The sequence below is a fragment of the Misgurnus anguillicaudatus genome, chromosome 13 (genome assembly GCF_027580225.2).
Source record: "Misgurnus anguillicaudatus chromosome 13, ASM2758022v2, whole genome shotgun sequence".
Classification (NCBI taxonomy): Eukaryota; Metazoa; Chordata; class Actinopteri; order Cypriniformes; family Cobitidae; genus Misgurnus; species Misgurnus anguillicaudatus.
The window spans coordinates 31,360,517-31,383,340 of NC_073349.2; the positions used below are offsets into that span (position 1 = coordinate 31,360,517).

Below are 22,824 nucleotides of genomic sequence, written 5' to 3' on the forward strand. Positions count from 1 at the left end.
AACACTTCTAATAGTATTTTTTCAGTAGGTGAGTTTTCTGTACACTTTAAAAAAATGAGCAATACGCTACTAGAACACAACGTATGAGATCAAGTATCCCACTATGCAGTGCATCCACTTTACATTGCACTGAAACAAATTAAACTCATGGTAATACATTTTAAATCAGTTAAAAATTTAAAAATGCACAAAATTTGATGAAATAATGTTTAAACGAGTAACACTGAGGTCATGTGAAAACACTGCAGCCTGTTACACTGCAAAAAATGATTTTCGGGAAAATTTTTCATGGTGTTTTTGTTTTGTTTTCAGTGCAGATATCTAAAAATTCTTAAATTAAGATGCTTTTTCTTGATGAGCAAAACGACCCAAGAGAATAAGTCTGGTTTTTGTACCAAAAACATCAAATTTAGGTGATTTTGTGCATAAAACAAGCCAAAAAGAATCTGCCAATTGGGTAAGCAAAAAATCTTGAAAATTTTTCCTAAACACTAAATTCAAGAAAAATTTGCTTTCCCTATTGGCAGATATGTTTTGCTTGTTTTGTGCACAAAATCACTTGATATTTGATATTTTTGGTCTAAAAACTATTATTTTCTTGGGTCGTTTTGGTCATCAAGAATTTTTTGATATTTCTACTGAAAGCAAGACAAAAATACTATAATTTTTTTCTTGAAAATCATTTCTTGCAGTGCAGTCTTTGACTTTGCATTCTGCATGCTTTAACTTAAAGTCATTTTTGCATTGCATTAAGTATTTTTGTCTAGTTTTCAATACAAATATCTAAAAATTCTTAAATCAAGATGCATTTTCTTGATGCTAAAATTTATCTAAGAAAATTAAGCTAGTTTAAGTGAATTTATGCTTAATACAAGCAAAAAATTCTGCCAATGGGGTAAGAAATGTTTTTTGTGTTAAGTGTTTTAAAACTTATATCGAGATTTTTTCTTTTCCTTTTTGCATGTTTTATGCACAAGTTCACTTAAATTTGATATATATACAAAGTCATTAAGTCATTATTTTCAGAAAGTTTCTTATTATGAGAATAATTGTTTTTTCATTATTATGACTTAGAAAATCAAAAAATGTTAACCAAACGTGGCGAAATTATTTGTTCACCCTCATGTTGTTACAAACCTGTATGAATATCTTTGTTCTGCACAACATCAAGGAAGAAATTTTGATAAATGTTTGTAACCAACCCATTCATGAACCCCATTCACTTTCATAGTATACTTTTTTCTATAATGGAAGTGAATGGGGCTCATTAAAGGTTTGGTTACAAACGTTACTCAAAACATCTTCCTTCGTGTTCTTCAAAATAAAGAAATGTTTACAGTTTGTAACAACATGAGGGTGAATAAATGAATGATCTCTTTAAGCCGTGCATGTGCACAATATTCACAAGTAGGGATGCACCGATAAAAATATTTGTGCTGATACAGATATTCGATTACTATGACATCTACCGATACTGAGAGATACCGATACTTTTGCTTTTTAAATCTCACAGCATGAGTTTGATGCCTTTTTTGCCTCTTGACTGTCAAGATGTAATCTGCCCTGATCATCGGCTGTTTTTAAACAATCTGTCGATATCCAATAGTGAAAAAATGGCTTTTATCTGCCAAAACTGATTTTTGTGCGTCCTTATTCACAAGAATTAATAAAATGCTAACATGTTATAGCATGTACAACCTCATGCACACAGTACAGTTCTTAAGAGAAAATGCAATCTCTTAAAAAGAAAGCACATTGCAATGTTTTATTTTAGTAATGATATTATTTTACTATAGAATGCAAACTTTTATCAATGCTCAAACATTATAAGACAACATATGTGTGTATGAGCAGATCAATGCAGTTTTTCTGTGCAATCTTGCATGTTTGTAAGACTGAAATTGTTGTGAGACACCTGTGAACATGTGAACAGTTACGAAACGTTGCCAAGCAAAAATAACAACAGGAATGCTCAAAGTTGTTCGGTGAGGAGGTCTTACATCTGCTGTATCATGAATAAAAAAACAACTAAACCAATTACATCAGGCGGTCAGTGAGGGGATTCTGGCGGCCCCAGAGACTGACAACAGTCCAACAGCTCAAGTTTGGCAAGCCTGTAGGTGTTACGAACATTTCTTGGTAAGGGTTTCTTGGTAAGCGTATGTCACAGTGGAGTTGTATCTGTGGAGTTTGTTTAACAAATAAACGCTTTGACTGCTCTGTCTCAGGACACTGACGCCTTCTCTTGATTTTCTTTAATTCATTATTAATGTTTATGTAATGCTGTCTGCTGTATGTGCTCACTGCTTATATCTGTCTGACATTAGATGAGATGTGTGTGTGTTCACAGTCATGGCCAGTTTTTAACATTAATAATTCCCCATTGGCAGAGCTGCTCACACACCCCTTTACATCACTACATCAAGATGTTCATCATTTATAATTCAACTCCTGTGTTACTTTACTGCTGTGGTGCTCAAAGTGGGGGGCATGAGATGATGCCAGGGAGCCCAGTTTATTTCATTTTATAAAATACATTCATTTATCTTAAATTCTGTGTAATCCCATACAGCAAAAATAAATGTATCTGGCCAAAAATATGTTTTAGATATATGCTTAATACATTTTGTAGAAAGTAAAGTTTAATTAAAGATATTTTTGAATTTGAAAATATTAGTTTTATATACAGTGGGGAAAAATAACTATTTCACACATCAACATTTTTATCAGTAAGGGGATTTCTAAGTGGGCTATTGACACAAAATTTCCACCAGATGTAGCCATCAAGCCAACTATTGAATTCTTATAAAAAATCAGAACATTTAAGTATACAAGTTGAGTCATAATAAATAAAGTGAAATGACACAGGGAATAAGTATTGAACACACTTTATTTAATACTTTGTAAAAAAGCCTCTGTTGGTGATTACAGCTTCTAGACGCCTCTTGTATGAAGAGACCAGTCGTCTGCATTGCTCCGGAGTGGTTCTGGCCCATTCTTCCACACAAACGCTCTTTAAATCTTAAAGGTTCCTTGGGCCGCTTTTATGAACTTTGATCTTCAGTTCTCGCCATAGATTCTCTATGGAATTTAGGTCAGGTGATTATATACATTTCAAATTTTATGGACATCAAATACATTTCTAATTTTACAACCTTTACAGCAAAAAATATTTTACCATGCCAAATATAAAAGTTAGTATAAAATTAAATTTTTTTCCCAGTTATTTTTATCACCATTTATGTATAAAATATAAAAATTTATAAGTATATTTTGCATGATTTAGCAATAATATTTTGCATATTATTTAATTTTATTCTTTTCAAACCTGTTATGTTTACAGGTTTGTAAGATAAAGTTTTTCTTCCAACGCAACATAAATATAAATGCTTTAAAATATGTTTATTTTTGTAAACATTTTTCAAAATATATTTCAGTACATTTACTATTTGTATAGAATAAATAGAATTTTAAAAGGTCTTTTCCAGATATTGAAAGTCATGGAATATCAGGAAATGTAATCCGCTTGTTAACTTGTGACAAAAGAAATACCATTTCTGAGTCCAAGCCTACGCTGACTTCAATTCAAACAGCTGTTGGCATGGTTTATTTATTTCATCCATTTAAGCTACATTTTTATAAACTCACAGTGTACATTACATTATTCAGACTCATGGCATCCCGGACATAAGTCATGGAAATTTAGCTTTTTAGTCTGGGAAAAGTCAGGGAATTTGACATTCCTGAAGATCAAACCTCAGAAAATAAAGCTACCAACCAACAGCACTAATCATTGTATAATTGAATAAGTTTTGTTTTATTCAAATCCGATTGTTTTATGTTGTGAATTTTCTTTGCGGGCCACAATGGGATACACACTAAGGTGGGTAGGGGACACACGCCAAAAAGTTTGAGAACCACTGCCTTAGATGAGGAACCTGAGGAACCAGGGACATTCTGGGACTTTGGGGACCTGGTTGGTTTGTGCTGAAGAGTTTCACTCACATTCTCGTAAAAGATTGTAGAGATCAGTGAACAGATTCTGTATGTAATGAGATGTCTTATTTGTGATTGTGGTGTCAGCTCTGTGTTTGACCACCAGGGGTCATCGGATGGATGGATGATGGATGGATGAAATCCCACTGAGGGTTCACTATTGAGTACTGAAGAGAAACAATAATGATGATGCAGATTACTGAATGTGTCCTCCTAAAGGAATTGGTTTGTGTCTTTCTGTCAGTACATTTCATTTCCATTAGATGACAGCACATTTTCTACAGAATTCAAACGAGAAGTCACAAACAAGGTAGATAAACACATGTATTTCTGTCACACACAGAATGATGAGATGTGTGTTATCCGTCTCCTTTTGTCAGTGTAATGACTGCTGCGTCAGCTATATTGTCATATCTGAAGGAAACGTCTGGATCACTGTCATACTCCAGTTGAAGTTTGCTTGTCCTACTTATCTTCTTTGTTTTGTGACACAGCTGTCCGTTTCTGGTCCCGTTGTCATAAAGTCAAGCTGGCTTCAGGGCAAGTTGGATATTTTTAGCAGAATGTCCTTAAACTAAACAGTCTGCCTCCAAATTCTTTCCAACATCTGTTAGACATCAGCGCGTCTGTGCTGTGATCCATCACTGCATTCCTCAGCCGGTTCTCCTTCACCTGGACCAAACCTCACTGCAGATATATCTCATCGGCTGAAGATGGACAGCAGCGCTGTTTAATGTGTAATTGCAGAGATAAAGGTCTTAGATCAAAGATAAGATCGCTCTTCATTGAACCCATGTGGGTTTTGGTTGGTTGGATTTTAGGGCTGATCTTTGTAGAAACTTCTGCAGTTGTGCTTGATAATCAATACACACCCATCGGTTTGGGGTTTTATTTGTCAAGCATTGTGGTTTCATTCAACAGCGTCACTGTTATATAAGCAACCCTTCATAGCGTTTTCCCAAGAATGAATCATCTGTATTAATACCAAAAGTTCATTCAAGAAATTGAGAATGCAAGGTGTGTAATTCATAAATAAATCTTTTTATTTGTAACATATAAAATTAGATAATTTTACACTTTATTCCAGTATGACAACGTTCAAATAAAAGAGCTACATTTAAGATAAATAATATTAATAACAATAATAAAAACATTCATTCAACCTTTAAGCAACTCATGTCATTGTTAATCATAATCGTCATGAAGTTTGATTTCTATAGCTGCCGAACATCAGGAGAAAGTTACTGTGTACTAGTTGGACAAACTCAACTGGGCGTCATCGATTCGAGTTCAAATGATGCACGTGTATATCTACAGTTGGGAACATACACACATACAAGTCTACAGTTTGGGTCATGTTTTGAATTTCGACATTAAACTATACATTGAACATTTTAATATTAACAACTACATTGTACAACTCGTATTGTCTTTACATGTTGCTCCATAACGAAGCCAAAAACATTTTCGCTCCAACGTGAAGCAGATAACAGTGCATTTCTTCAAAAGTCCCCGTAGCGTAATTCCGTGGGAATCTGGATGCAACAGGAGATGGAAGATGATTGGGCAGCAGACGGGCCTGCGATCTCCCAGCCGGGTTGCTATTGGTCGTCGTGACGTCTCGCTCGTCACCCCAGGGGCGGGGTGGGATTCCCCGCTCAGTCTCTGAACTTGTGGATGTCGTTGAAGAGTCTGTAGAAGGGGAAGGAGGCGTCGTTGCCATGGGAACAGTTGTAAGTGCACTTGCAGGACTCGATCATCATGACGTTCTTGTTGAAGGTCTCGCCGTCTTCGCAGCGGAACTTGACGCGGATGGTGCGGGTCTGCTGCGGGCTGCAGCAGCGGCCGTCAACGCAGGAACCGCAGAACCTAGGGCGGTACTTTTTTAGGCTGTAGCATCCGGCGTAGGTGAACTTCACCGGCTGCATTGACTTTTTGGTACGGTTGCACTTCTTTCCTTTCTGTTGAAGAAACAAGAGCAAGAAAGGTAAGTCGGATGCAATCGTTGACCTGTCGGTAATCTGTGCGGTGTGCATGACTCTTACCTTAAGGCTCGTGTATGGTGATTGGCTGCAAGGGCGAATTTCGCAGATCCTGGTCTCCTTCATTAGCTTGCAGTCCACGTTGTCATTGGTTACTCTAGTGGAGATTCCGGTCCCACAGGTCTTGGAGCACTGTGACCAGGGTGTGGTCTGGACGATGCACTTCTCGAAACTCCGTGATTCTGGCTGCGATCGGAAAGCTGTGAATGAAGGAAGAGCCGTTTAAAACTCCACCCAAAACTTGCATGTTATTGTCACCTGGGCAGATAGAAAGAGGAGACTTACCAGGCAGAGATTTCAAGCCAGCGTTGACAATGGAGATGAGCTCGTTTCTGTTGGTCAGGTCGCTTTCGGAGTCGTCCAATGTATGCTTGTTGCCAAACAGCTTGTCGAAGGCTTCCCTTTGCTTTCCATCATCGCAGACCCATTCCTCGCAGCACTGACCTGGCACTTTGACCAGTCTGGGGTTGGCACAGCCCAGCGTGGGCAGGGAAAGCTCTTGTGGGCACAGTGGAATGCAACCCACCGCCCCGTCGATGCATGTGCACTGGTGCTTACAGTTTGGCTGGAAACTCTCTCCATTCTGATAGATCCTGCTGTTGTATTCGCACGGCCTGCCCTCTGATTTGGCTGTGAGAGAGAAAAAGGAGAGCATATTTTAATTTGGCGGTCTTACACCTCTAAACAGTTACAACAGTGTAAGGTTCTTTAATTCGAGCTTTATAGCCACATGTTGTTTTCAATGCAGCAGGACTTTCCTCCTGACCACACGTGCATTTAATTTAGTGACTTAAATAAAGAATAATGAGAAACAGACCTCGGCAGATGCCTCTGGTGGCCCCGTGGCTGGCCCCAAAGTTGCACTCCAGGCCCTTGGTGTGGTCGCATGGCTCTGTCCTGCTGCAGTCCTCGTTCAGCTGTCTGGCACAAACATTGCAGCAGCAGCCATCGTACACCAGACTGACTCCAGGCGCACATCTGGACACCTCAGTCGGGCACGAGCACACCGCCGGGCAGCTGGCGAGAGCCTGAATGGAAAAACACACAAGTTAGTGACTGTATAGGAAAATATTTAGCAGGAAGAGAACTCCGTTACCAACAATGAATAAATATTTAGATCATTAGATGGATTTTGTCTTTGTGGTCCTGCTTGATAATATATCGAGCTCAAAACATTAGAAAATGTGTTCTTGGGTTCAGGTAGACAAAAGCAGAACACAACACAGGAGTACTGAGACGCGTTTCGATGTCTTTGGCATGACTCATGCGTACTTAGTTTAACAATTAAATAGCGCGTAACAGTTTACAGACTACGTGTATGCTCATAAAGTCATATACAGAAAAGTCTCTATTCTAAATCCTCATGTTGAATATGAAGCATTAAAGTAACTTACCGCATTAAAGTGCGCAATAACGACGAACAGAAGAGCCCAAGTCAACATCTTCGCTTTCTGTTTATAATGTGTAGTTAAAGAACAGTTCCTCGGTTTAAGTCCTTGTTTGCGCGTCACTCTCTCGCGTCGTTCGCGATTTTTAATCAAGCGTCTGAAGACACCGCGCTCTGAATGCAGGAGACGCGCTGCGCTCCTTCTTATATACAACTGTGGAGCGCTGACGTCACCAAAAACTATGCGCGGAATGTTTCTTGGCGCGTTTTCCATCCGAGTTAAGCACCACCCTGTCTAACTTTCCTTTTTCGCTCCTAAATGAATTTTCCCCTCACACCGAACACGTTTCTTTACCGTTTCCTCCTATGTATTTCTCTTTTCACGTTTGATTTATTCTGGGTTTGCGTAAAGTAAGTGCGTAAAATCCTGTTTTTCATCTTAGAGACATTTGCAGTTCGTTTATCCTAAATGTTTATTCCACATTCCATGGCTTCCATTACAAGAAGAGACATTATGAACCATACTGTTTACCATTAAATCCCGTACAGTACAAACTTCCTTTATTTAGGTTCTTATAGGATTAAAGGTGCTATTCTATTATTAAGACAACATCCCAGAACTATGCGTTATTTTTGGGATCGTCGTGTAGTGTTAGCTTTATTACTCGTCTTTAAAGAATGTCGTGGGCCCCCAGGGGTCCATCAATGGCGTTTTGCGCGTTCATTCCGAGCGCGTCACACATAGTCTGAAGTTAATACACAAGATGCGCGCATTCCATAATCCAGATCAGGAACGCGCGTTTGGTAAACTCATTATGACGTTTATCCGTCAATAAACGTTTCCCTCACCATTCCTTTTGGAAGTGTAAATGTTTAAAAACTTCTCTGTGCCGTCAAGGAGACTAAAAATGGAATTATGGAATAATGTGTGTGTTTGGAGACGTTGCGGACTGACGCTTTACGTAGTCTATTTTTGGCTGGTCTCTCTCTCTCTCTCTCTCTCTCTCTCTCTCTTCGTACTCAACAGCTCTAAGTGAGTCCAGATGTGAAGTCTGACTCCAGACGTAACAATATTACCATATTTGGTCTGGGCAGTTTCTTACATTATTAACATTTCTGTCCGAGTTATCCAACCACAAAACATTCCTGACAGCTTAAAGGATCTTTAACTTTGCTCTCCGTGGAGGAAATTCCTACAGCTAACTTAATATTCATACAATCTGTCTATCACGTAGTAAAAGAAAAGTGCAACAGGCATCCAATTTTCCTTATAAGATGTGGAAAAAATAAAAGCGTGGACTGTTTTCGCGAGGTTCAAATAAGTGGCATTCCACTGAATTTCAGAGATTAGGACAGGGGTCCTTGAAAAGACGCAAAGCAAACCGACTGTGGGAGGAAGGGAAAGTATAAGATTTAAAACGAAGAGAACCGATAAGTTAATTCTACTGTCTCATACAGAACAGAGTCCTGAGGTGTCCGGGTGGTCGTTTGGTACCTGAGGTGAGATGGGGAGGACCTTTGGAGACCTGTCATCGCGCAGGTGCGTCTTTTATTTAGTTCGTCTATGTATTTGTTCATCTGTGAAGAAGATGCCATCATGATTAGTTGACTACCTCTGATGGGTAACTGGTGTATTAATAGAGAACAGGTCATCATAATACAGTATGCTTTACAGAGGTGTCGGTTGTTAATTTTACCGGATTATGACACTAGATGGTGATGTGCGGTATTGTGCCATTATAGTCATGATTTGCAGGTAACCTTCTGATGTGGTTATCATATATTAAAGGAAAATCTTTTTCTTAAAATGATAGTTTAGAGAAATATAATTCATCTTTCTTGATTTACTTATCCTCATGTCATTTCAAATTTGTACTACTTTCAGTTAATAATTTATAATTTTTTTATAAAGTAAATGGTGACTGAGACTGTCATTCTGTCTTCTGTGTTCAACAAAAGAGAAAGTATTTGTGGTTTGTAAAAACGTTAAATGTGAATAACTGATGACAGATTTCTTTTTTTGTTTTTGGTGAAGTGCCCACATTACTGTGGAATGAGTTTAAAAGAGGCTCATCCAAACAGTAGAGTCATGTTTTATATTTATTGTTTCATCACTTTAAACCTCAAAATGTTTCACTTGAAGTAAGCATATAATAAATGACATTAAGAAATGAAGGAAATTTTCAAGGAAAATTGTCCTTTTTGGGCCCACTGTACTTTTGGGTAATTCTTTGTCAGTAGTAGCCTACATTCTTTTACCAGTGATCTAATGAGGCCAAATGAAAGGTGTTCCCTGGAGAGAGTGACCGTAGGGTCCATCCAGTGAGAAAATGAGCTCATGGTTACGTTGACATCTGTTCTTGCACATGGCGTTTGGAGACGGTTCTCCATCTCCCCTGACGAGAGGGGCGCGGGTTTTAGGAAACAGTGCTGTCATTGTATTCCAGTGGAGTCACCCCTCATTTTTCTGTTCTGGAGTTACACATCCAGGAACCATTACAAGAGCGTCTTTCATTTGTAATGGCAAACATAATATTTTCCATCGGCCTCACGCTTTCTCCAGCGCCTTGGAAGCGCTTCACAATAGTGGGTTGGCCGGGACCATCGATTGCGAATGCATGACTCAGTGGTCTAACACCCCCCACCCCGGATCCAAAGCCCCTTTAAAGGAGAATTGAATCGCAGCCATATATTGAGGTTATGTAAAGCTCCAATCCGGCTGTGTTTATTTTAATGCAGGATGTGGCCTGACACCTTCTCGATGAAAAGTCTCTGCTGTGAAAGCTCTCTCAGATGTCATCCAGGTATTCAGCCATGTTTACTCTTTGGCTTTTCCTAATTCATAACTCACTGAAACTATGTGATGTCATTTCCTGTCACTGCTCGGTGAATGAACTGTTGTGGAAATCATTTCACTGACTTCAGGCCTGCAGTCTCTGAATCATTGTCCATAAAAAAGGATTTTAATAATTGATATTTTAAAAGACATAACCTTTGTAATAAAAATAACTTACATTTTTGTTTTGTGAGGAAAACAAAAGTGGTGTTTGCTTGTGTAAAACTTACAACTATGATGCTGGGATGACCTGGAGAGTTGGCACGATGTTGCTGAGTAGTTATGATCATGCAATGTTTTGGTTCTGTGTGGTTGCTGGGGTGGTCTGGATGGTTGCGTGCTCTGGGTATGACTTGGGTCCCATCAATGCAAATCTGTTTGTTTTGTTGTTTATTGATCCCCCAGGAAATATAATTGTAACAGCAAATCTCTCCCTATCAAGTTTAAAGGTGCAGTGTGTAATTTTTAGAAGGATCTCTTGACAGAAATGCTAAATAATATAAAAAAATCTATATTATCAGGGGTGTATAAATACTTTTTTGTAATGAACCGTTATGTTTTTATTACTTAAGAATGAGACGTTTTTATCCTCATACACCGAAAGTCGCCATTTTGTGCCACCATGTTTCTACTGAAGCCCTTAACGGATAAACTTTTTTTACTAAGTTGTTTCCGAAGATTACATGTTTTTTTGGGTGATGGCTACCATAGCTTCTCTATGAGTTCGAAACCGAGGGGTGAGCAGTGGACTAAGCAGTTGGTTGCAATTCGTAACCTCACCACTAGATGCTGCTAAAATTCACACACTGCACCTTTAAACTTGTGAGAATAACACTTTTGATATGAACAGATTGTCTAAATAAATGAAATCCTCTGTCTTGTGTGTTATCGGACAGCTGTTCACACCTGGAATAGATCAATATGTCATTCCTTGGTCCGAAAGAAAAGTGTTTCACCCTTTTGTGAAGCTCCAGGGTTGATCCGGTGGGATTACAGTAGTTTACAGCTTGGATCTGGTTTATGTCTTAAATACCAATGAATGTTGTTCAGAAGGGATTTAAAGGTGCAGTGCGTAAATCTTAGCGGCATCTAGTGGTGAGGTTGCGAATTGCAACCAACGGCTCAGTTCACTGCTCACCCCTTGCTTTTGAAACACATAGAGAAGTTACGGTAGCCGCCACTGGACAAACGTCATAGTTGTGTTTAGTAAAAAAGTTTGTCCGTTAAGGGCTTCTGTAGAAACATGGCTGCACAATATGGTGGCTTTCATGTAAGGGGACCCTCTTTGTATGTAGATAAAATGTCTCATTCTAAACACATTACGGTTCATTATGAAAGGTCTTTATACACCCCTGATAATATAGTTTTGTATATTATTTTGCATTTGTGTCAAGAGATCCATCTAAAAATTACACACTGCCCCTTTAAAAGAAGCAGCAAGAATCAGTTCTCTGTGAGGTTATAAAATCACCCACTTCAGAAAAACAACAAATGTTTGGATTAACTTTCAATCAAGTGTGTTCCTAAATTGGCAGCACTATTGTTGTGGGTCGTCTAGAGAGTTTGCACATCTTTACAAACATTTACTTTCAATGTAGCTCTGTTACTTCAATACAATTGGGGACTAAGACGACATCTGAAAGTCAAATTAAATGGCAAAAAATACTAAAGTCTTCTCTCACTTTTTTAAGGAGACCCCAAATTTATTTACTTTGAATAACTGCAGTAGCTATAGTAATTTGCCTGAAACAATGGTATTATAATAACTATTTGCATGGGCTGAATTGTTTTATTACATTTTAAGGAGGGGCAGAAATGTGTCGTCACCAAATGGCTCTGCTTACATCAGCAAACGCTTTACCCTTTGTATCTTTAAATCGTTAGATCTTTAACTCAGTAGTTACCAGTTTGTTTAAAGTTTAATACAGTATGTTGAAGAATAGATGACAAAAGTGGAGCCAAAGATAAATTTCCACTTTTTGTGGACAATATAGTTGAATTGAATTAAGGATTGCAACATTCTGTACTAAATACTAGAATAGAAAGGATAAAAACAGCACACCAAAGTATTTAAAGCATGAAAAGAGTCTGTGTGACTTTGGGGTGAATTGTACTTTTCATTCTCTGTTGCTTGACAACCATAAACAGTTATGGCTCAGGATTTAATAGTTCATGTTTTTTTTATAACTAATAAAAAGTATTCAAAACATTTTTGTTGTTGTCAAGAGAGGGAATGTCTCATAATGCACAGAGCGTTTTAATAAAACGTGTTGTGTTTATGAAAACCAGTTCTTCTTTGAAGCTATTTAGAGTTCATTCATCTTTTATAGAGCTCATATCTGTTCGGCAGGTGTGCTAGTACCCGCTCTCCTCACCTAAACCCACATATTTCCTCTCTGAGGGAAAGCCGGAGGAATGGAAAACTGGAGCTCAGGAGGGGTGGAGGGAGGGTGGAATGAGAGAATGGAATGTGGAGCTCCGGGAATGTTTAGACCGGTCTGGATAATTGAGTGGATCTGGAACAAGAAAAGACAAACTTTGTTCCTGGGGAGTGGAGGAATGTACCCAAGGATGTCTGGAGAATGATTCCAGCTAGGCTCAACGGAAAGATGGAAAGGCACAGGAATGTCCATAGAAAAGAGGAATGTCAACTCTAAACAAACACACGCACAGTATGACCCGGCTATGGAATTCCTCCTAAAAATGGACATTTTCTTGCACTGGGATTTCCTCTGTGTGACCTTCCTGTGTTTTTTTGTTTCCTATTTAATTAACTCTGTAATTTGAATGGTCTGTAATGTTTAGTGACGGTTTATTCTACACAGGTGTTGAGATGTTGAGAGGTGGTTGGTTGGTTGGGGCAGATTCTCATGGGGCAGATATTCTCGTTGGGTGGAGGGAGGAGGGGCAAACGCTTTACAGCAAACGCTTTACCCTTTGTATCTTTAAATCGTTAGATCTTTAACTCAGTAGTAACCAATTTGTTTAAAGTTTAATACAGTATGTTGAAGAAAAGATGACCAAAGTGCTGATTATATAGATAGACCTGTTAATATATAACCATTGTCACGCGTTATCAGTGTCATATAGCCTATATAATGTTCGTTTGCCTATATGTTCGTAGCCTATATAATGTTCGTTCGCTCTGGATAAAAGTGTTTCCTAAATTATTTTCTCTGGGCAAATAAGTACATGTATGAAATATTAGGTTACAGTGTAACAGCAATATTAAAGTGCGCGTGTGTATGTTTGTTACATTGTAGCGCGGCTGGTCGGGAGCGCCCTTGACGTCACCGCCGCTCTGTTGTCGCTTGTGCAGAGCTCGAGCTGTAAGCGCGCGGAATCGCAACCAGGATAACAACCAAACAGAATCCCTGAAAGCGCAGAGTTTTGTGAGAGCTGGTGCTCCGCGCGGTAGTTGGCATTCATCCGGACCGTTCCACGTCTGTGTGTTGTGCGTTAAAGCGAAGGAAAGACTCGCAGAAGTAAAACATGGCAGGGTTGTTGGCCGGGTTTGGCTGCTTTACGCACGCTGTGGTTCGAGCAGTTCCTCGATCTCTGGCAACTCAAGCGCTCAGAAGCGGCAATCTGGAGGTGGACCCACTGAAAGCCCAGCAGGAACATGAGTATTATGTGTCGGTTCTGAGGCAGCGGCTCGGTCTGGAGGTGATAGAGCTGCCCGCGGATGAGACTCTACCGGACTGTGTGTTTGTGGAGGACGCTGCGGTCGTGTGCGAAAACACCGCGCTCATCACCAGACCCGGAGCTAAGAGCAGACGTGGGGAGGTACAGTAAAACCAAACCCAAAAACACACACATATGCCTTCTGCTTTACATGCAAACTCGGTGCTGAACACTTAACCCATAAACACCCATGCCTCTTAATCATAACAGATTATAAAGTCATTCATGAGTGTTTTTTATGGTCCAACCCACCTAGATGTAAGCGTATTGTGCAGTTTGTCTCTTGGACTGAAACATCTCTTTAAATTTAGGGCAATCAAACGATTAATCGTGATTAATCGCATTCAAAATAAAAGTATTTGCATAATATGTATGTATGTGTACTGTGTGTAATTAGTATTTATATATACATTTTATTATGTAATATATAAACATTAATGTATGTATTTAAGGAACATTGTGTATATGCGTTTATATATACAGTAACGTTACAGGCCAAAAGTTTGGACACACTCACTCACTCGTTCATCATTTATACATTATTCCGTATAACATAATAATAATAAACTCATCCAAACTATGGCATAACACAAATGCAACTTTGGAAATTATGTTGGTGACTAAAAGCATCCAAAATAAACCAAAACTCTGTTATATTTTATTATTTGAAGTGCAGTCACCCTTTGCCTAGAAATTGTTGAACCGGATGCGTGTCATTTTTTTAAGAAGCTTCTTAAATTTTCAATTTAGGATGACTTTTAAAGAGTATAGAAGGAGTTCATATTTAAAGGAATAGTCTATCCATTTTCCATATTAAACTATGTTATTACCTTAACTAAGAGGAGTTGATACATACCTCTATCATCTTGGTGCGTGCACGTAGGCGCTATGGCGCGCGGCGACACTTCGATAGCATTTAGCTTAGCCCCATTCATTCAATGTTACCAAACAGAGATAAAGTTAGAAGTAACCAAACACATCAACGTTTTTCCTATTTGGGACGAGTGGTTGTACGGGCAAGTTTGGTGGCACAAAATAAAACGTAGCGCTTTTCTAAGTGGATTTAAAAGGGTAACTATATGGAGGAATATCACTTTTGGGAGTACTTCGACTCGCCTGAAAAATCTGCTCCCCTTCTCCCTCTCATAATCAAAGGTCATAATGAGAGCGTTACTGCGCCGAGTCGAGGGACTCCCTAAATGATAGAGGTATGGATCAACTCTTCTTAGTTAAGGTAATAACATAGTTTAATATGGAAAATGGATAGACTATTCCTTTAATCTAGGCTCTTATTGGCTGCTTTTTCTTCAATATTCAGTGTAAGTCATCTATTTCAAAAATAATATTTTAAAATAAAATTTAAGTTTTCTAATAACAAAAATTAATCTGTTTGGCACAGGTATATTTTTGTCTAACAAAAGTAATTTTAAGCATTTAACCAAACACCTTCATCTTAAGTGATTTTTAAGATCATAGTTAACATTTAAGTCAAGTGTGGCCTGTACTGTATATATATATATATATATATATATATATATATATATATATATATATATATATATATATATATATATATATATATATATATATATATATTTATATAAATAAATATTTATATATATATATATATATATATATATATATATATATATATATATATATATATATATATATATTTAAAATATATATATATATATTTATTTTTATTTATTTATACGTGCGTGCGTGAGTTGTGTGTGCGCGCGCGTGTGTGTGCGCGTGTGTGTGTGTTTATAATAATTACACACAGTACACACAGACATATATTATGCAATCTCAAACTTTTATTTTGTATGCGATTAATCACGATTAATCATTTAACATCACTACTTTAAATGACAGTTTGTTTTGTTTATGAAAGTTCAAAGTGTATCACAGTTGAGAGTTTGATTCTGTGAGCATAGTAAACATCTTTATTTGACCTAAACTAATATATTGACCTAAACACTCATTACTATATATATAATATTTACATTTTGTCTTGATGATCAGTGGTGTTGTGTTCAGAGTGTTGTGTCTGATTCGCAGTCCAAGCTCTAGGGTGACCATACGTGCCATTTTTCCAGGGCACATCCTGGCCAGGATTTTGGGTATGCTTCCAGAAGTCGTATTTGTCAACAACATATGTCATCAAGGTTTATTATTTCAAGTTCTATTTCAAAATAAAAGCAATCGTTACATTTCAAGATAAGAATGAAACTACAATGATTGTATGTTTTTTATGTTGTTAACTGAAAATGAGGTTTGCAGTCAACAAAAATGGCACGTATGGTCACCCTACCAAACTCAATATTATTAATTAGTAAAGTATGCCTAAAGTATTTGCATTTTGAAGGAACTATTGAGTTTATAAGTCGGACTTTCAATGTGTGCAGTGGTGTTACCGGCATGGGCAGGTCCATATGGTTTCAGCACATTTATTTTTGACCCAAGCTTTCCCCAGTAGTAATTTTTTTGTACTTCAGTTAATGCATATAAGATTTGTGGCTGTGTACAGTAGTTGTGTGTTTTTTTCCTCTATGTGTGTCTCTCTGTCTCTCTGAATCTTGCAGTACAATCACCCTGTTTCATCACATACACTCAGTAAATTCACCATGTACACTCATGGGACAATTTACTACACCTTGCTAGTATCGGGCTGGACCCCCTTTTTCATTCAGAACTGCCTTAAATCTCCTTGTCATAGATTCAACAAAGTGTTGGAAACATTCCTTAGAGATTTTGGTCCATATTGACATCACGCAGTTGCTGTAGATTTGTCAGCTGCACATCCATCATGTGAATCTCCCATTCCAACGCATCCCAAAGGTGCTCGATTGGATTAAGATCTGGTGACTGTGGAGGCTATTGGAGAACAGTGAACTTATTGTCATGTTCAAGAAACCAGTTTAAGATGATTTAAGCTTTGTGACGTAGTGTATTATCCTGCTGGAAGTAGCCATCAGAAAATGAGAATACTGTGGTCATCAGGGATGGATGTGGCGTTAAGAATGAAAGAATGCTCAGGGGGCCCAAAGTGTGCCAAGAAAATTCCCCCAAACCATTACACGACCATCACCATCCTGAACCGTTGATACAGACAGGATGGATCCATGCTTTCATGTTGTTTACATCAAAATCTGACCCTACCATCTAAATATCACAGCTGAAATTGAGACTCATCAGATCAGGTGATGTTTTTCCAATCTTCTTTTGTCCAATTTTGGTGAGCCTGTGTGAATTTTAGCCTCAGTTTCCTGACAGGAGTGACACCCGGTGTGGTTATCTGCTGCTATAGCTCATCTTCTTTAAGGTTGGACGTGTTGTCCATTCTCCTCTGACATCAAAGATCAGGGTAAAGTTTTACTACAGTAAATTGTAAGTTGTGCAATGCTTGTGCAACTGTACTATTGAACTTAGACTGTTGTTAATAGTAAAACCAATACACCCAAATTGAATTGCACAGACCCTGCTGAGGATTGAGAACCGTGTTGACCTGATTTTCTTGTAACAAAAATGATTTTCCTGAATGCAGTGTTTGCTGAAATCTATCTGCTAGCATAAAACTATCCGAAGAGCAGATCTCCAAGAGCTTTAGGACTCAAGCAGTTGGCCACATTTCTTCAAACAAATCTTGTGTCTGTCTGAATGACAGTGGAAGTTATGTAGGTCATGGCAATGCTTAGAGTTTGGACAAAATGAAGAGCAAATTTTGATGGTACAAAGAGTTTTCCTTTGTGGGAAAAAGAGATGCCAACGACTTTATCTTATGAAGGGATTGGCTCAATATTTGATTCATGGAGTGTGTTTACATGCAGAGTCTTACTGTACATTCACACCAGGGGTCTTATTTATAAATCTTGCGTACGCCAGTTCCCACGCAAAGGTTGTGATCTATAAAAAAAACAAACTTGACAGGAGAATGGGCTTGCAGGGTGAGATCTGAGGATGATTCATGTATGTAAGCACACTTGCAGGTGATCTGTGATTTATAAAGGGAACATTGCTGATTTTTGGTGTATGCCATTTTTTGGCTTTTGTGCGTACGTAGACTTTTAGTAAGGATCCTACACACAGTTTTATAAATGAGACCGCAGATGCAGAAGAGGTGGCAAAAAGTGATATTCACGCATAGTTGGACGCTTGAACATTTTGAGTTTACTTACTTCATTCGCGCATGAAATTCTAGTCATTCGAGATATTCATGCGTAAATTAGCATCATGGGAGGGGCTTATATAGCTCAAATTCAGTAAACTTAACAAATTTGTTCGACTTCCTCACTCACTTTCTTCCAAACAAGATCCTTTTAAAGGGGTGGTTCAATGGTATTTCAAGCATTTTGACTTATTAACACAGTTATAGAGTTGTTTCCTCATGCTAAATGTAGGCAAAGTGTTACAGAGTTTTTCTGTGCCGAATGCACTTCACCAGGGTTCGTACAAGTTTCAGAAATTTTTTTTCGATTACGGGTCCAGCTGACGTTTCAGGGGTTTCTATATGCATCACTTCTTTATATGGGCACTTCCCCCGGAAAACCCCGCCCACCTGTCAATCAGCGGGAGACGCTAGAACTTGCAAACATCTTATCACGTGACACAGCTTTGTTTAATTTCAAAACTCAACAATGGCACGAAAGATGAAGTGTGTTTTTGGATGTAAGGAGAAGAAAGCCAGCCTTATGAAAACAATGGATATAGTTTATTATCCGGGGTAGCAGCAGAGTTTTGCGTGTGTGTTTGATGTGGTGGATTTTCCCAACCGGGTCATGAGTTGCATGCGGTAAGTAAGACTTCTATCTTATGTTGGAAATAGGTGCGTAAGTGCATGTTATATAAATGACACGAACATGTAGTGAATCATAAGTGTTGTATAGTGTTGCATCGCTCCACCCGCGGTAGTAACTCCTCCTTTTTCATTTTTTCGTACATTATCGGAAAGATTCGGTAAAGCGTATCCTTCTTTTATAAATCTAATTCAACTAAAGACTCTTCGGAGATAAAAATGATGTCATACTACTCTATAGGTACTCCAGATTAACATCAAGAATGCAGAAAGAGCCTGTGTTATGTGAGCTTAAAATACTGTAAAAGTACGAAGACGTCTCGTGTAGCGATGATAATTGTCCTCCATTGTTGTTTTGTTTTTTGCCTCCGCTCCCTTCTTGTAAACATGTCACTGCTAGAGCAAGCTCCTGATTGGTTAACACGGCGCAAAAATCTGTAAAAGTTCCGATTTTCAACTCACGCATCAATGCTCAATTCACGCGGAATAACATGGATTTGAAAAAGCAACACACCTCAAACACAATCATTCAGAATATTTTTTATTATAATGAAAATGACTGAAATCATTTGAAGAACAGCGATATAAATATGCTTATAGGCATTTCCTGGAATAGCATTTGTAGTGATACTTCTTCTGCGGCACAAATTGAGTTTCTGCCCAAGAGCGCCCTCTAGTTTTTGGATGTGGTGGAATTTCATCGTAACTCAATAAAATTCAATAGAAAACACACATTTGAACGATTAATCGTCCCATAAGCAGGTTTTTGATAGTTATCCATCCGCTTATTGTGTGCATGTAAACACACTCATTATCTAACAACTAACTAGTTGATGTTAAAATATTTTAGGGATGTGATGATAAATGCCCATATACACAAATAATATGTGGCCGTCGATAACTATTCTGAATGGGACAGCCTATATTATGCACAGCTAATTTCCCTAGAGATGCTGTGTGTTAGGGTGAGCCGTCTCTCTATTATCACACATGTTTGTGTGATTGACTTTCATAAAAGAAAAGTGTATGGCTGATTTCTTAACTTAAACTCTTAAAACATTTGTTTGATGTAAGGATGTGCACTGATAATTTTCAACTGTTTCTTTGTAACCCAAAAATCCGTGGCCTGTTCTGAAAGAGTAAATGATGTGAAGTTGGAACGGGAAAATAAACAAACTAATCAACTTTTCAATGAATAGGGAAAATATTTCCCACATCACTTGCTGTTGACTTCTGAGGTTGTGTATCTAAATAAGTTGTGCGGTATTGTGTCACATAGATGCAAGTCAAATGAAACCCATGCCAACACGGAGAGCTTGCGTGACGTGTCCTCATCTTCAAACGCTGTCTGTCTGTTTCTAATAGTGAAGTCATTCTCACAGATGAAAAGATTTGTGAAGATCTTAGAGATTTTTGTCGGTATTGTAGTGGCTGCTTGATTGAAGCGGGTGGTTGATTGAAGCATTTTCATTATAAGCTGCTGTGGAGCTTTTGAATAGTCAGGACTTTTTTTGAGGTTTACTTTTAGGAGGTAAATATTGCTAAAATGTTATTTGAAGGATGTCCTGTAATCTTTTGAAGTTGATTTGATTTTCTTGGACGTTTGGTTGGTGTGTTATATAGATAGGAGGATATCTGACATTCAATGAAATGATTTTATGCTGGTTTATGGGCATTGGTCTTTGTCTTTGATCTCATTACTTAAATACAATAAAACAATATAGTTCACTAGTGTCACAGGCAAAAACAAAGAAAAAAGAAAAACTGTCACAGATACAAGTTGTCTTGTGAAGTAGCACATATCATTAAGTGACATTTTACTAAATAAGACAAAATTGCATAAACATAGCTGTGTCTTGTCTGACTAACTAGCAATTAGTTAGGGCTAATCAATCATACTTTTTAGATTTGACTTTGCTGTGTTCTGTCGATTTGTTCAACCTTCTCAGATTTTCCTACTGTAGCTATCGGTCCATCCCATCATATTGAACAATCCTACTGCAAGTTTCTGCTTGTGTCTGTGACTATGTAAATAAATTCAGTGCATGATTTTTATTAGACAATGGTAGGATGATATTTTAGTGCAAAATCCGATCAGATTGTCTTACCAGAGTAAAGTAAACAGGTTTACAGATGATTTAACAGCACAAAATACTGTAACAGACTCCTATTACAGGGTTCCCTTTGGTCCTCGAAAATCATTGAAAGTTTGTGAATCTGGGGGAACATCATCAAGGCCCTGGAAAGTTTTTGAAAATAAACATATAGCACAGGTCCTGGAAAGATCTTGAAGTTATTTTGTTGCAAGATTTTTGGTGTCATTTTCGCCAGATTTGTGCATACAATTCGCTCTGTGCCATTGAACTGGACTGATTTAAAGCGCAATGGTTATGGTGTGCAACCACAACGGGAGTTAAACTTTCTGTCCAGTGGCCGGTTGCATAAACCTTAAGACTAGTCTTAAAAATTAGTCTTGTATTTTTTCTTAAAGACTTCTTCAAGATTCTTTTTTAAGTTTGTTACATGAATAGTCCATATAGTAAGACTGATTAGCCCTAACTAATTGGTCAGACTAGTTCTTAAGACACAGCCTTTACTTTATAGTTATGTTTATGCAACCGGCCACAGTACATAATTTAGTTTAGTCTTGCATTTTGTGCAGAGAGATGCACATTGCAAAATATAATAATGTTGTATCAATGCTGATTAATATCACATAGAGTGCTTCAGCTTGCTGTGTTTATTAACCCTTCAGTTTCACTTCACGCAGCTATTCCTGTTAGAGGTTTCTGTTCAAAAACATTTAATTTATTAATAATCTAGTACGTGTTAAGCATCAGTGTCTAGAGAGCATTTGATTGGACAGGAAATTTGATGAGAAGCTCAAATGTAGAATGACATCATCAAATTGTTAGTTTTTAATGCTTACATCCTCTGAATGCGAATTTTGCCAGCATTTTTTGGACCAGTTATATATAGTTATATATACAGATATCTAGATATACAGATATATAGATATATATATATATCTCATTAATCCTAATGTATTTATACTAAAAGGGAAAAAGTAATTTTTGTTTCCTGCGTGAGGTACATGTATGTTGCATTGACGTTCACTTACCCACAAAACTAGCATGATGGTACCTCAACGTTTCACAGACACACACACACACACTAACCTTGCCCTAACCTACCCCAGTCCCTAACCCCAATGTCACAAAAACCTGTTGCCAGTCTTTAATCTATGAAAAACTACCATTTAGTATGTTTTTTGAGCTTTTCCGTTTATGGGGACACTCTATCTGTCCCCGTAAACCACGTATATAGCATAATAAACATGTCATTATACACTATTCATGTCCCTGTAAACCACATAGACCAACCCACACACACACACACACACACACACACACACACACACACACACACACACACACACACACACACACACATATTTATATTATGTAATGTAATGTTGAATTGCTTTGCTTGTTACGATAGTGTCAACCCATTAAGCAAGAAAAACTCAAAGCATATTCATATATCTTAAAACTTCCGGTTACATGAGCCTAAGCATGTTTCAATAAAATCCATGCAAAAGTTAATTTCAGATCATTTAGAATACAGTTTAGGATATATCAAATGTTCTTCAGTTTTATGCAAAAAAAAAGAAAAGAAATACGACAAATAGAATATCAGATCTCTGTCATATGGCCAAAAATAAATGCAAAAAATGCATAGTTTTTTGCATAGTTGTGTTTGACACATGAAAACTGTAACCATGTATCTTACTAGGTAACACGATGTAACCTTCTCTAACTTGAAATGTGTCCCCACTATAGCTATGTTTACATGCAACCAAATAATCTGTAATCGTATTAATAGCTCAATCAGATTGAAAAGCCTTCATGTAAACACATTGATCAATACGATTCAGGTCGATTAGATCAGTGATTCCCAACCGGGGGTACGCGTACCCCAGGGGGTACGTGAAGAGTTTCCAGGGGGTACGCGAGAAGATTTAGATTTTGCTTTGATCTCATTTACTTTTAATAAAAATGTCTTTCGTTTGTCCAGT

At 37.8% G+C, this 22,824-nt stretch overlaps 3 protein-coding genes across 8 annotated transcripts in view; 2 read left to right on the top strand and 1 right to left on the bottom strand.

The window, feature by feature from the left end:
* Positions 1-5,016: 5,016 nt before the first annotated feature.
* On the bottom strand, positions 5,017-7,617 carry ccn1 (cellular communication network factor 1). Its single transcript, XM_055188875.2, has 5 exons — positions 7,433-7,617; positions 6,856-7,066; positions 6,324-6,668; positions 6,042-6,238; positions 5,017-5,957 (listed from the first exon to the last, which is right to left on the bottom strand). Exons 1-5 carry the CDS (start codon positions 7,478-7,480, stop codon positions 5,655-5,657), a joined length of 1,104 nt encoding a protein of 367 aa, XP_055044850.1. The 5' UTR covers positions 7,481-7,617; the 3' UTR covers positions 5,017-5,654.
* A 1,205-nt stretch (positions 7,618-8,822) lies between these two features.
* The window catches only part of LOC129430428 (N(G),N(G)-dimethylarginine dimethylaminohydrolase 1), a 53,293-nt gene continuing 39,291 nt past the window's right edge, over positions 8,823-22,824 (top strand). Inside the window, exon 1 of one of the 6 annotated variants that reach the window (XM_073875606.1) lies at positions 8,823-8,965. Coding sequence is in view for 2 of the 6 variants with exons in the window: in XM_073875605.1 (XP_073731706.1) it covers positions 13,754-14,047 (294 nt within the window). In the remaining 4 variants the exon portion in view is untranslated. Of the gene's footprint in view, positions 8,966-13,157; positions 14,048-22,824 lie in introns of those variants that run through there. The other 5 variants (XM_073875605.1, XR_012373004.1, XR_012373006.1 and 2 more) reach the window with 5 other exon arrangements.
* Positions 8,826-22,824, top strand: part of LOC141369347 (N(G),N(G)-dimethylarginine dimethylaminohydrolase 1-like) — an 84,762-nt gene continuing 70,763 nt past the window's right edge. Inside the window, exon 1 of the mRNA XM_073875603.1 lies at positions 8,826-8,965. The gene's annotated coding sequence lies outside the window, so the exon portion shown is untranslated. The remainder of the gene's footprint in view (positions 8,966-22,824) is intronic.

Coding starts and splice junctions, on each gene's coding strand:
- ccn1 (XM_055188875.2), bottom strand. CDS start 7,480: ATGTTGACTTGGGCTCTTCTGTTCGTCGTTATTGCGCACTTTAATGCG. Junction 7,067..7,432: donor TTATTGCGCACTTTAATGCG/GTAAGTTACTTT, acceptor TTTTCCATTCAG/GCTCTCGCCAGCTGCCCGGC. Junction 6,239..6,323: donor TGGCTTGAAATCTCTGCCTG/GTAAGTCTCCTC, acceptor CTTCATTCACAG/CTTTCCGATCGCAGCCAGAA.